The 10,756-nt window shown below is 33.8% G+C and overlaps 1 protein-coding gene across 10 annotated transcripts in view; it reads left to right on the top strand.

The window, feature by feature from the left end:
* Window positions 1-10,756, top strand: part of LOC106875945 (collagen alpha-1(I) chain) — a 286,544-nt gene that overhangs the window by 258,178 nt on the left and 17,610 nt on the right. For 6 of the 10 annotated variants that reach the window (XM_014924278.2, XM_014924272.2, XM_014924274.2 and 3 more), the window contains 2 exons: window positions 5,307-5,345; window positions 7,308-7,337. In XM_014924278.2, the coding sequence (XP_014779764.1) occupies window positions 5,307-5,345; window positions 7,308-7,337 (69 nt within the window). The remainder of the gene's footprint in view (window positions 1-5,306; window positions 5,346-7,307; window positions 7,338-10,756) is intronic. The other 4 variants (XM_052965609.1, XM_014924276.2, XM_052965608.1 and 1 more) reach the window with 1 other exon arrangement.

Genomic DNA, 10,756 nt, shown 5'->3' with positions numbered 1-10,756 from the left:
TATATATACACACATATACATATATAAATAAATATATGTATATATGTATATATATATATGTGTGTGTGTGTAGGCATGTATGGATATTTATGTATATATATGTGTGTGTGTGTATATATCATCATCATCATCATCATCATCATCATACATGTCATCATTGCCACCCTCTTCATTATATGTCTGCTTACCATACTGTAATGCTATGGAGCAGGCAGATTGTCATGGTTCAGATCAGTTCTTATATGGAGTTCATGCTTTCCTAAACAGCTAAAAAAACAAACAAAATAATTCTTGCTTATACATTACATTTTTGGCATAGTTTCCACAACTGGATTCTTCCTTTGTATCAAATACTTTATAAAAGGTACTGTTGATAATGAAGAGAATGATGATGATGTACGTGTGTGTTTGCAAACTTTTAAAATATAGCTTTGATATATTACCACTAACAAATACAAGGCATGCTGATGTAAATTTGGTTTCTGGTGTTTCTTTTGCTTCAACTTATCTATTTTTAAAAGCATTTTTACTGAATATATTTTAAAACATTCTTGCCGTTCGCTTATTTTTCTTCTATGTAATCATTTTACACTACCAGATGTTATTTAAATGTTTGATATCTATTTTTTTTATTAAATGTGGCATGCTGTTTTTCCTTTGGCTAACTGCTAGCCTTTCTCTTTGTGTACTCCAGAGACATTTTTGTTTGTTGTGATATAAACTCTCATACAATATTTTGTATTGTGTTTACAAATTGTTTATACATTACATGAATGCCACATGTTACAATTCTTTCCTGCCCCCACCCATCATTCATATATATATTTGAGGCTATTTGTGCAAGTTTCATAAATTTAGGTAAACTACAAGATTACTGATATAATGTGATGATGAATAGATATGTACAAGGAGTATTATCTGTACATTATATAAACTCAGTATGGCCAAATGTTTAAGAAGTCTGTGTTGCAACCACAAAGTGCTGGGTTCAATCCCACAGCATGTTATCTTAGGTAAATATCATTTTTTGCAGCCTTAAGCCAACCCATGTCTTGTGAGTGAAATTATTTAGGTGAAAACTGTGGAAGCTTGTCAAGTGGATTGCATCTATAGCTGAAAGATACATGCATATTCTATATGAAAATTATGTTAAGAGTACACATTTCTGTGAACTGTCAACCCACTTACATACTAACTCAATGAGCAAATAATTCAGTTAATCATGTAACTGAATCCTTATTGTTGAAACTATTGGAGACCTACCCATCTATGTATATGTTTAGTAAAGGTATTCTTATTTTTACTATGAAATTAAGCTCTGTTATCAAACCATATAGCTTTTAGTAGCATCAAATGCTTATTGAGCTAACTAGTTTCATCATACTTACCACTCATCAGAATTCATTGTCTTCGCCTTCCACATAGCAACAGAAAGATATTTACTATCATGTAAGCAAGATTGAGGATGTCATTAGAAATTACAAGTGATCTTAAAAATTTATAAACTGTGCTTTTTACATTTGCATGAGTGATTATGTTATTAGTGGTGAATGATTTGTGGCTAGTTATGTTTTTGCAAATGCATTTCAAGACATAACCAAGATTACTGAGTTTTAGTATATAATAAGTTGAATTTGTTTCAGTATTGCTGACATACAAGGTGTTTTCAGCTATTTCTCTTAGCTTTTTTCTATTCTTGAGTTTAATTCCATTCTTACAATATATTTTGTGATAAAATTTGTAGGCACTGTTTGAATGAATGCCTTTTTTAAGTCAGAAGAATCATCATCACCATCATAATCATCATCGTTTAATGCCCATTTTCTATGCTGGCATGGGTTGGACTGTTTGACTGGGGTCTGGGAAACCAGGAGGCTGCACTAGGCTCCAGTCTGATCTGGCAGTGTTTCTACAGCTGGATGCCCTTCCTAATGCCAACCACTCTGAGAGTGTAGTGGGTGCCTTTTACATGCCACCAACACAGGGGCCAGAGGGGGCTGGCAACAACCATGATTGGTTGGTGCTTTTTACATGCCACCGGCACAGAAGCCAGTCAAGCCGGCACTGGCATCAGCCACATTTAGATGGTACTTTTTACATGCCACTGGTATGGGGATCACAACTACAATTTCCATTTGATTTTGGTTTTGATGTACTTGACTCAATAGGTCTCCTCAAGCATGGCACGTCACCCTACGATCCAAGCTTCTTTTGAGTGGGCTTGTTATACGACACTGGTGTAGGTTACAGCTGTGAACTCACTTTATTTGCAGGGTCTTCTCAGTCACAGCATATCTCCAGAGGTCTTGGTCTTTTGTCATTGCCTCTGTGAGGCCTAACGTCCAAAGGTCATGCTTCACCATCTCATCCCATGTTTTACTGGGTCTCTCTCTACCCCGGATTCCTTCCACTGTTTGGGAGTGGCACTTCTTCAAGCAGATCTCTTCATCCACCTGTAGTACATGACCATATCAATGCAAATATTTCTCATGCACGCCACATCTGATGCTTCTTATGTCCAACATTTCTCTCAGGGTGTTTACCCTCTGTCATGTGTGCACACTCACATTACACATCCAGCGATTTATGCTAGCTTCGTTTCTTTCGAGCCTACCCATGTCTTCAGCAGTTATGGCCCATGTTTCACTGCTGTGAAGCATGTCAGTTCGCACACATGCATCGTGCAATCTACCTTTCACTCTGAGCGAGAGGCCCTTTGTTGCCAGTAGGGGTAGGAGCTTTCTGAACTTTGCCCAGGCTATTCTTATTCTAGTGGTAACACTCTCTGAGCATCCACCTCCACTACAGACTTGGTCACCTTGGTAGCGGAAGCTATCAACTACTTCTAGTTTCTCCCCCTGGCATGTGATGGAATCTATTTTCTGAGCATCTGTGGTGTTTATTGCCCCTGTGCATCTGCTGCACATGAAAGTTATCTTCCCGGTTAATCTTCCTTTGATGTTGCTGCACCTCTTATGCGTCCATAGCTTACATTGGGTACATCTTATGGAGTTTCTACCTACACCTTGTCTACAGATCAAGCAGGGTCACCTATCTGAATGGGTGTGTGATGTGTTCACCTTCCTACTAACTAGAACTTTGGTCTTTGCAACATTGACTCTAAGGCCCTTTGATTCTAAACCTTGCTTCCACACCTGAAATTTCTTCTCTAGTTCTGGTAGTGATTCTTCTATGAGGGCCAGATCATCAGCATAGAGGAACTCCCAGGGGCAACCTGTCTTGAATTCCTCTGTTATTGCCTGGAGGACTATGATGAATAAGAGGGTGCTGAGGGCTGATCCTTAGTGGACCCCTAATTCTACCCAGAATTCTTCACTATACTCATTGCCAACCCTAACTTTACTAATGGTATCTCTATATAGGGCCTGTACAGCCCTTATTAACCATTCATCAATCCCCAGTTTCCGCATTGCCCACCAGATAAGGGATCAGGAGACCCTGTCAAAGGACTTCTTCATGTCCACAAAAGCCAAGTATTGGGGTTTATTTTGACTAGGTATTTCTCCTGCAGTTGCCATACCAGGAATATAGCATCAGTGGTGCTTCTACCTGGCACAAAACCGAACTGCATCACATCTAAGCAGACTCTCTCCTTAATTAGTTGGGCTATGACCTTCTCTGTGACCTACATCACCTGATCCAGCAATCTAATACCCCTGTAGTTATTTCTATCTAAAGCATCACCTTAAACCCTTGTAGCAGTTGACTATGGTGTTGCTACGCCAATCATTGGGTATGACTCCATTATGAACTACCAGGTTTACAATATGGGTAACCAGGCCATAGCCCACACCACCAGATGTTTTAAGCATCTCAGCAGGGATTCCTGATGGGCCGGGGTGCTTTTCCTGGTTTCATACCCTTAATTGCTTTATCTACCAGTGTGCTGTCTATTCGGATAGCTGGTCCCTCTGTTGGGTCAACATTTGGTAGGCTCTCCTCCCAATCATTCTCCACATTCAGCAGTCTTTCATAATGGCTTCCCCAAGCTTCTTTCTTTTCTGAACCATTAAAAGTAAGTGCACGATCATCCATGTGGACACATTTCTCTCTTGTGACAATTTTCTCTCACACACTGTCTTGCAATTCGAAATACTTCAGTTCTTTGGTCCTTACGTCACTGGATATTGGCAAACTTCTTCTTTTCCGCTTCGCCCTTGGCTATGTATACCTGTCACCCAGTCTCCCTTCTGACTATTTAGTACAGTTCCCTGCTACCCCCACCCTTCCAGGCTTTCCAGGCCTGTTTCTTTGCTCTAATGGCTTTGTCTACCGTATTACTCCACTACCACATTACTCTAGTCTGGAAGGGACTTTGCACCATCCGCAGACTTAGTCTGTGTCACTCAGTAAGCTATCCCATAGGAATTTCCAGCTACCTTCTATGTCCAAGGTCTGTAGCTCCTCCTCCCTCTCATCAAATTTCTTGATGAGGATGTCCCTAAATCTTTGACCATGTGAAGGGTTCTTTAGCTTCCAAATCCTTCTTTCCTGGATTGGTCTGCATCTTGCTCTAGTCTAAAGTCACTAATGGCTAGTCTATGCTGGCAGGGTACATTCTTCACCCAGGAGGGTCTTTGTATTTAAGATCATCTTTTTACATATGTGTATAATATCCAATGAACTATTGGGTTATTATGGAACTAACTGATAGGCTTGTGTTCTTGTAGTTATTGCAGGAGTGAAACACTGGAGAGGCTTCTCATTTCTCTTCCCAAAGAAACTCGAGTTTGAATTTTAAAGAACTTCTCATCAATTATGGAATACTTTCAGTGAACTGTACCACTTCACTAAACTTATTAACATGATAGATGAATGGCTTATTTTTTGTTTTTAGAGATACATCATAGTCATCATAGTACTTATTATGTGTTATATGAATCTTGTTGAATTGGCTTGGTGTAACGCATTTTCAACACCATAAAAACAAGTTCAAGGATTCACGTGACTCATACAGTTAAGCTGATGAAACTTAAATCTTCAGAATAAGATATCCTACATAAATTTGAATTTGGTACAGTAAGCCAATCAAATGCTCGTTAATTGCATAGAATATGAAGTGCTGACTCCTTGACTAGTGTCCTATCAACTTGGTCAACCATCTTTCAGTTCAATTGCCATATCTAATTCCAAATTTGACTAAAAACACACACATTGATATATCATTATTATTTTTCTTGAAAATTACATAGTAACTATTTCACCTTTAACAGACAATTGCAAATATTTTTCACAAATTTTATCAATGTAATGATTTTTATGGGGTTTCTAATTATTTTTTTCAGTATCTGGATCGCATCCCACTGCCAGTTCCAAAACCATCTGTAAGTATATCAAAATTTCTTTGAAGGTTGGATACTTTCTGTATTAGATAGTTCACATAATCTCAAATTGAAGCACAATATCACATCAACTTTGTTACAAAACTGATGCCAAAATTTCTGATTGCACACATATCATGGGCATGTTATGAATTCATTCAATGCTTTTCAATGCATCTATAGCTAGTAGAACTAGAAAGTTTTGTTTATATAATAATAATAATAATAATAATAATAATAATAATAATAATAATAATAACAACAACAACAGCAATACTTGTTATAATAATAATAATAATAATAATAATAATAATAATAGAAGCTTAGCCAATGCCCAAAATTGATTACAAATCAGTATGACATATAAAGTACACAAATCAATAGAAAATATTGTGTAGTAATCATAATTCTAATAACCATACAGCATATTTACATGCTACATTACTTCAGCTGACTATTGAAACCATGATGCAGTTTTAGATTTGTAAGAGTCTGCCTTTTACTTTGTTGTATTCTCTTACTATTGTAATTCTGCTGATTTCATTCCCCAGATGGAACAGTATAATATATGTAGCAATTGATGCCACTGAGAAATCTATTAGTATATTAGTTACCCCACTTATATAATAATAATAATGATTCGGTAGTGAAGTGAAAGCACGTTATAAAAATACAACTACTGAACAACAATAATAATAATAATAATAATAATAATAATAATAATAATAATAATAATAATAATAATAATAATAATAATAATAATGATGATGATGATGATAATGATGATAATGATAATGATAATAATAATAATAATAATAATAATAATAATACAGTAAACATAAGAGCACCACAGCAAACCACAGCACATACCCAAGGCGCACAGAGCTGCGCTCGGTAGTGAAGTGAAAGCACGTTATAAAAATAAAACTACTGAATAATAATAATAATAATAATAATAATAATAATAATAATAATAATAACAACAACAACAAGTTCTGTATTTGCCACATTTGCCACAAAGGTGACAAATGAGAGACATTATAAAGATAGATTATGAAAACAGTGGTAGGGCGTCACTTTGTGACAAAAAATGCTACATCTGTTGAAAGGACAAAAAACTATGAAATATAAAAATGTAAAAATATATAATGCATCTTCTCCAAAAAGAAGACAGTTATTTAGAAGAAAATAGACCAATACATGCTGACACCAATATTATCACATTAATTTTTCTATCTGTACCAAAAGCTAGTGTCTTACTATTTAACATTGTTGGTTCAGATTGTTCCAACATTAAAGGTTATGAAACAATTTAATTTTGAGGAATAGCATCTTGTATTTCATGTATGTTAAAATTGTTTTTTAGTTGCTATTTGCTTCCCTCATGATTAATTCTACAGATGTGTCATTGTCAGCTAGCTGAATTATTCTAATGCATGGTTGCAAACTTCTTATAAAAGAATTGTTAAATGTACACTTTATTCTTATTGTACATATTTTGTTCACTAACATGTGCTGTTATTACAGATCTGGTAGGAAACAGAGAATAAATTACAAAACTCATATTATTTATCTTCTGCTGCATTTATCTATAATTGCAAGCATACAGTTTAGATACATTTTTTTTTTATTACGTAAACAATTAATATCACTTATCCTTTGTCATATTTCATCAAAACAACTTCTTAAAATTATAACTAACTATAAATATTTATTGTGTAGATTTTATAATATAGCCTTGATAATCAATTTGAAAGTTAACCAATTATTCTTTACAATGACACAGTTTCATGTTCACATTTACCAATTTGCAAAACTAAGATGGCTTTTTTTCTGGCTTTCAGTATGTGCAATTAACCAAGGGTTTAGCTTTGTGATCAGTTTTTTTTTTAGAAAATGTATAGAAAGATTTATTTTCTTGCTCAATGCACTTAAATGCTGATAACCAATTTCATAATGTTCTAGGAGATTAAATCTGGCAGAAAAACAAGAATGGTAACTGTTTTGAAAACTCTTCCTTGCTTGCTAGTTCATTATGAACCAGCAAGTTGAATGTGATATTTACCAAGGTCAGAAATTAACAAACATGTTTATCAGAATACAAGAATCTTTCACTGAAAACTTTTAATGCTTTTTAACATTTTAATACTTTGATGTTAAATTTAAATTGTCAAAGAACTATGTATATTCGTACAGATCAAATCAGTGGATTGTAATATTGTAAAACCATTTCAATCCTGTACTGGAAAACATTATTCTGATAACATAGTTTATTAGTTTCAGACAGCTTGACCTGGAAATAGAGCAATTAAAAGATGTACCAGAAAATTGTCAATTATTGCCTACAAATATTCATTTTAGGAACTTAATAGATTTAAAGCAAGGTACTGAGTATGGGAAACAAATTTAACACAGTAAAATTATTATACAGATAGAGTCTCAAGGTATCAGGGAGGTGGGAGCTTGTTCTTTGACTAATAAAGCTTTGTATACTACATTCTAAGAAATAATTACATTGTCAATGTATAGTAAAGAGTAAGGCTAAAATCACTCATTAATTTAACTCTTAGAGTATTTTATAGATTATTGTTCCCTTTGTAAAAAGGGTTTGTTTTGTACCTTTCTGAAAATGAAATGTGTAAAATACCAATTAAAATTCACAACTGAGGTGGAATTTCTTACTATCATTAAGTTGTTTATTTAAGCTATTTGAGATCTATATTCTCCAGCTCATAAAGACTCTCGTGTCTTGGCGAATGAAGTTTTGGTTTTCATTATTTGTAATAGACAAATTTTTAGAATGTTAAACTCATTTACAAAGATAAAAATAAACTTTGAAACTGCTCCAATCAAACCAGTATTTCTTATCTCAAAACACCTCCACATTTCTCTGATTAAAAGAACATTCGTGATCTAAAGGAAGTACCCTTCCTTTTCAGAAACAGTAATTAGATTTTAAAGAACACATTTATGAACAAGTATTTTTGCATATCAAAACTTTCCTGTCTGAAGCATCAACATTGTTATGATGATGATATTTAAGTTTTGATAGTCACCACATAACTAATTGTGAATATATACCTTCAGAAAGTACAGCTGAGGTGCTGTGCAATTGACATGTAATTCATTGATTGCAGTTTGGACTCAAATACTCCAATCAATAAATACTCTTGATGGCCAAAATTTTGAATTCCAGAAGGAAAAAATGGCATATCTCCCAGCACATCAGTGGACAAAGAAGAAAATAGAATCAAGTAAAATAAAGGGGATATCAGAAATAAGCAACCCTAATATAAATTGAATATATGAATGCCCAAATGCATAAATACATATGTTTATCCTCCCTTTTTTTTTTTGCCAGCATAGAATGTTGTGACTGATCAGAAAATAATTGCATAATTAAAAATTGTAAATGAGTCAACTTGTAAATAGAGTCAGTTGCTTGGCATTGATACCAATCAATGAGTGATACCAGGATGTGGGAGAACTGAAAGGTTGTGATATTCTTACCCCTTCCTAAAACTTTATCAGAGTGACAAAATTGCTACAATTACTTTATCAATGATAACCATAAATTTTATATAGAGAATTCATCTTAAATTTAAATAATACCAAATAGGTTATATGCTTTTTAATTTTATTTTCAGGACCTGAATTTCTTTTTATTCAATTTATTCATCTATTTATATATTAACTTATATAGAAATTTCTGCAAAGTGCTGCTCTTGCAGATTGCTGACATAGTGGGTTGATGTACCAGTAATACATAGCTAATATATTTTTCTTTAATATTTAAAATTGATATTTTCTGGCAATCTTCTAATTGTATCATTGATAAACCAGGTTAAGCTTAATACCTAACAACCATCATGAGAGCATGTTTCAACTGACAGAATGTTAATTTATGTCTATTTATTTTATATTAGATCAATGTATCTGTGTGCTAATTTTATTTCATAGAATCATATATTTCTTTCTCTTTTTCTCTTTCTTTCTTTCTTTCTTTCTCTTAGATTCTCTTTCTGTCTCAAATATTGTCTGCTTATTCAATACCTGACCTCCAACAAATGTCGTAGATAGCCGAAGAACAATATTTTCAGTAGTCTTCATTGTCATCATTCTAGTTATAGTTTGCTTCAGTTTGCTTTTTTTATTTGTTTGCTATGTTGTAAAAGTATGTATGTGAGAGGGAAAATTTAAGATATCAAGCAAGCTGTTATCTATTTATCTCTCAAAATGTAATAATCAATGCCTTTATTTTCCCTAAACAGATTATCCATGAGTGGTTAACTTTAAAGATGTCTGTTGTATGGCTCACTTAACTCTATCCAATAGTGGGATTTGCCAGCTATTCAATGCTCTCCTTCTCTTCACATACTTGCATCAGTGACCATGGGCCTCCATATTTAAGTTCGAAACTTCATGATTTTTCATGAGAAAGATATAGCAATGATTTCTAGTTGCTCTCTTCCAGTTTATTTAAAGTTTACTCTGCTCATCTCCTATTCTCATGAATACTTTTGAGCCACAGAGTATATTTAATCGTTAGACAGTGGAATTGGTTCATGTGATATCAAGGCAAGTTCATACACTGGTACATCAATTTGATACACTTCAAGGAACTGGCATTTTTCCTACTCCTGTATATCCTAATCACAAAACCATCTTCTGCTAATTACCCAATAAGTGGGACCTTAGATAGGTATAACTTCCCCAGGCCTGAATAGATTCAGAAGTAGGGGTAGCAAAGGGGTAACTCCATACACTTCAAAACTCCTAAATACGAACTTGATGTAGTCAGAGTCATTTTAACAGCATTACAGGCCTCCAGTGCATTACAGAATCAATGTGCCTATGCTTCAAGACAGCCCTAATGCAATTTAAAACCTTACCTAGTGCAAATTCCTCACTAGTATCACTAAAAGTAAAGGAAATATTTTAATACTGAAAATATATTTATATAAAAGAAAATCAACTTGTCTATAAAAAATATATGGAATTCTTGTCATAACTATATGATAGGTTTGAGGATCTAAAGAATTGAAGGAAATCAACTATGCTTGAGATAATGGTATTTTTGTCTTTTTAGTTTAGTCTACCCAAAGAGGAGTGTTTGAGTGAGCGTTGTATAGTTGTTGTAGAACAAACAATATTTGTCAGCAGAAATTTTTCTTTTTCTTCATTCAGAAGTTATATAAAAAATATGTGCTAATAATTTAGTGGACTACTCTTGTTGATATTTCTTCCACTTAAAATTTTCTTTTCTTTCTTTCTCTCTTTCTTTCCCTTTCTCTCTCTTGACATTGTGTATGTGTGTGTGTACATGTAGATAGATATGGATATAGATATAGATATAACTATAGGTACATATATGGTATAATGTGTATAAACATATATATATATATATATATATA

The sequence above is a fragment of the Octopus bimaculoides genome, chromosome 2 (genome assembly GCF_001194135.2).
Source record: "Octopus bimaculoides isolate UCB-OBI-ISO-001 chromosome 2, ASM119413v2, whole genome shotgun sequence".
NCBI classification, from domain to species: domain Eukaryota; kingdom Metazoa; phylum Mollusca; class Cephalopoda; order Octopoda; family Octopodidae; genus Octopus; species Octopus bimaculoides.
The sequence above is the reverse complement of the archived record's forward strand: the minus strand, read 5'-3'. Positions and strand labels throughout refer to the sequence as shown.